At 37.7% G+C, this 2898-nt stretch overlaps 1 protein-coding gene across 1 annotated transcript in view; it reads right to left on the bottom strand.

Annotated features, from left to right (window-relative positions):
• LOC103132300 (protocadherin alpha-8-like) overlaps window positions 1-2019 on the bottom strand; it is a 6359-nt gene extending 4340 nt beyond the window's left edge. Inside the window, exon 1 of the mRNA XM_007544083.2 lies at window positions 1-2019. Within this exon, the coding sequence (XP_007544145.2) occupies window positions 1-1673 (1673 nt within the window). The 5' untranslated portion in view covers window positions 1674-2019.
• Between the last annotated feature and the right edge of the window lie 879 nt (window positions 2020-2898).

Genomic DNA, 2898 nt, shown 5'->3' with positions numbered 1-2898 from the left:
AGAATGAACACGTTCACTGTGACGTTGCTGCTGAGTGACGGAATCCCAGAATCCTTTGCGACAACTTGGAACTGGAAAGTCTTCAGAGTTTCAAAGTCGAAACTTCTCAGCGACACTATGTTTCCAGTTTCAGAGTTAATGTTGAGAAAAGATGTAAATTTATTATCTTCGTGTACCTCTCTCAAAATATGATAAGAAATAATCGCGTTGTTACTTTCATCCCTGTCAAAAGCTTTGACAGAAAAGACCTTAGCTCCTCCCTCGTTACCTTCAGGGATATAGAAAGTGTACGGGCTCCGCAAAAACTCTGGACGGTTGTCATTCACATCTGACACCTCAACGTTGATTGTCTTTACCGATGATAATGAAGGCTGACCCGAATCTTTTGCAGTTATTGTCAGCTCATAATGTGACGTGTTCTCTCTGTCCAAAGGGGATTTAGTTACAAGTGAAAACATATTATCTTGCATGGATGACAATAACGAAAATGGAGCATCCTCGCCGATTGAGCAGATCACTTTTCCATTTAAACCAGAGTCCAAGTCATTTACACTAATAAGAGCTACTGTTGTTCCTGGTCGAGAATCTTCAGGGATTGAACTGGAAAATGAAGTTATCTCAATCTGAGGTGCATTATCGTTTACGTCAATTATTTTGATTATCACGTTTTTTTCTACAGTTAACGGAGCTAAACCTTTATCAGATGCTTGAATTTCAATTTCATATTTTTCTTTTTGCTCGTAATCTAAAAGCCCCTTTACAGTTATCTGTCCTGTAGATTCGTTTATATCAAAAATATTGAATATATTGCTACCCACACTGTTTCCAAACGAAAAAACAACCTCTCCATTCTGACCGTCATCCAAATCAGTTGCATTTACCTGTACAACTGTGCTTCCCAATGGAGCATTTTCAGTAAGAGTAACGGAGTAAACATTCATTGAGAAGATTGGTGCATTATCATTTATATCCAAAACATTTACAATAATTTTCATATCCCCAGATTTTGGAGGTTTTCCCCCGTCTAACGCGGTCAGCAGTAAGGAGTGGCTTTTCGCTGCTTCTCTATCCAATGATTTTTTCAAAACCAATATTGGTATTTTCCCATCGTCTTCTTTATCTCTCACTTCTAATCGAAAGTGATCGTCTTGGCTAAGTTTATACTGCTGAATCGAAAACTGACCGCTGTCTAGATCCCGTGCAGGTTTAAGCTGAAATCGTGCTCCGGGCAACGCAGACTCTGAAATCTCCAGGATTTTTTCTGCTTCAGAGAAATTGGGCGAGTGGTCATTTATGTCCAGCACCTCCACCGCAATGTTGTGCACCTCAAGGGGCGTCTCTAACACAGTTTTAACATTTATTAGACACACGCTACTCTGTGCGCACACCTCTTCTCTATCAATTCTTCGGGTTACATAAAGGACGCCATCGCTTTCGTTTACGTAGAAAAGGGGATCCGAGCCTCCAGAAACAACACGATACTTTCTGCTCTTCAGAGTGCTTTTATCTAAACCCAAATCTTTGACTAAATTTCCAACCGCAGTCCCATCGTTAACTTCCTCAGAGATAGAATACCTCAGTTGTGCAGATGTTACACTCAGTAAAAGCATAGCAACCGAAAATCGGGTTATGCATCCTTTTCCCAGTCGCGCCTCGAATTTTCCTCGTTCCATTGTTAATCCAGAAAGCAGTGCAACTCACTCAAAATAAGTGATTTGGCTTAGCAGTGGTCGGTAAGACAATATCCATGTATTCTCACATGAAGCGTGAAGAAAAATCCACAAAAGGCAGCAGTAAGCTCGGGCACAACGGCAGTGGTAACATCAAAAATGATTAGGGCATTGGCAGACTGAAACAAAATCACTGAAAGAAAACGCGATGCTTTTTTGGTTCTGTTATACTGACATCATGCGGCCTCTATAATAACGCAGTTTTGTTTTCTTTTCCCACAATCTTTAAGCTCGCTAGTTCAAATATTAATTTTGTGTACACAACTTAAAGGAATGTGCATCTTTACGCCATTCTAGTTAATAAAATATACAACTTCTGAAGACATTCTGAAAAATTTTCACCAATGTTATTCTGAAAATTAATGATAACTTACAATTATTTTAATAAGGCAGCATATCTAATCTGCGGTGATATTAAAAGAGTTTTATGAATTTGAACGTCATTAAAATGATGACAGCAAATTACATTACCATTCTCTTTGACCAGTATGACCACTTTAGGTAAATTTTTCTATTGCTTTTAATGTACCATACTCCCTCTTTCTCCTTTTCAAGCAGGACAGTTTTCATTCAGCACTACGGACAGCAGTAGATGCTATGTCAACAATCGGGCAAATGCTCAAAAACATTTCAGTTCAACTGATATTAATGCAAATTATATACTATCTTAAAACTACCAAGAACAAGTGGAGCTGTTACAAAAGACAAAATTATGCGAGAATCTGAGTTTACATGTTGGTAAAAAAATAATAAAAGTTTTTAGTTTTTTTTGGCGGATTGTAGTGATTTCAAAAAGGGAAACTCAAAGAAAAAAATGGCAGAATAACTAAAGAAGAGAATAAAAAAGCACTAACTTGTGAATGTTATGTGCGTAATTGTGTTTGACAATATTTTATTTAAATATGATTCTTCTGTTAAATAATCCCATTTAAAACAAACATACCCAGAAAATGCACACTAACAAACCTTAAAAATTAAACAATGTAAAACCGACTGAGACTTTTTGATGTCAAATAACTAACAGGGATGACTATGGCCACTAAATCAGTCGATATCACAAGAGAGGTAGCAGTGAGAATCGAAATAAGCCAAAGTATTCAAGTGCATGGCTTACCTCTTCCAATGTTCTCCTCCTGTCAGGTAGCACTAGTGTGTTTGCATGACTTCC

Source organism: Poecilia formosa, unplaced genomic scaffold (assembly GCF_000485575.1).
Source record: "Poecilia formosa unplaced genomic scaffold, Poecilia_formosa-5.1.2 Scaffold988, whole genome shotgun sequence".
NCBI lineage: Eukaryota > Metazoa > Chordata > Actinopteri > Cyprinodontiformes > Poeciliidae > Poecilia > Poecilia formosa.
This window is presented reverse-complemented; position numbering and strand designations above follow the sequence as displayed.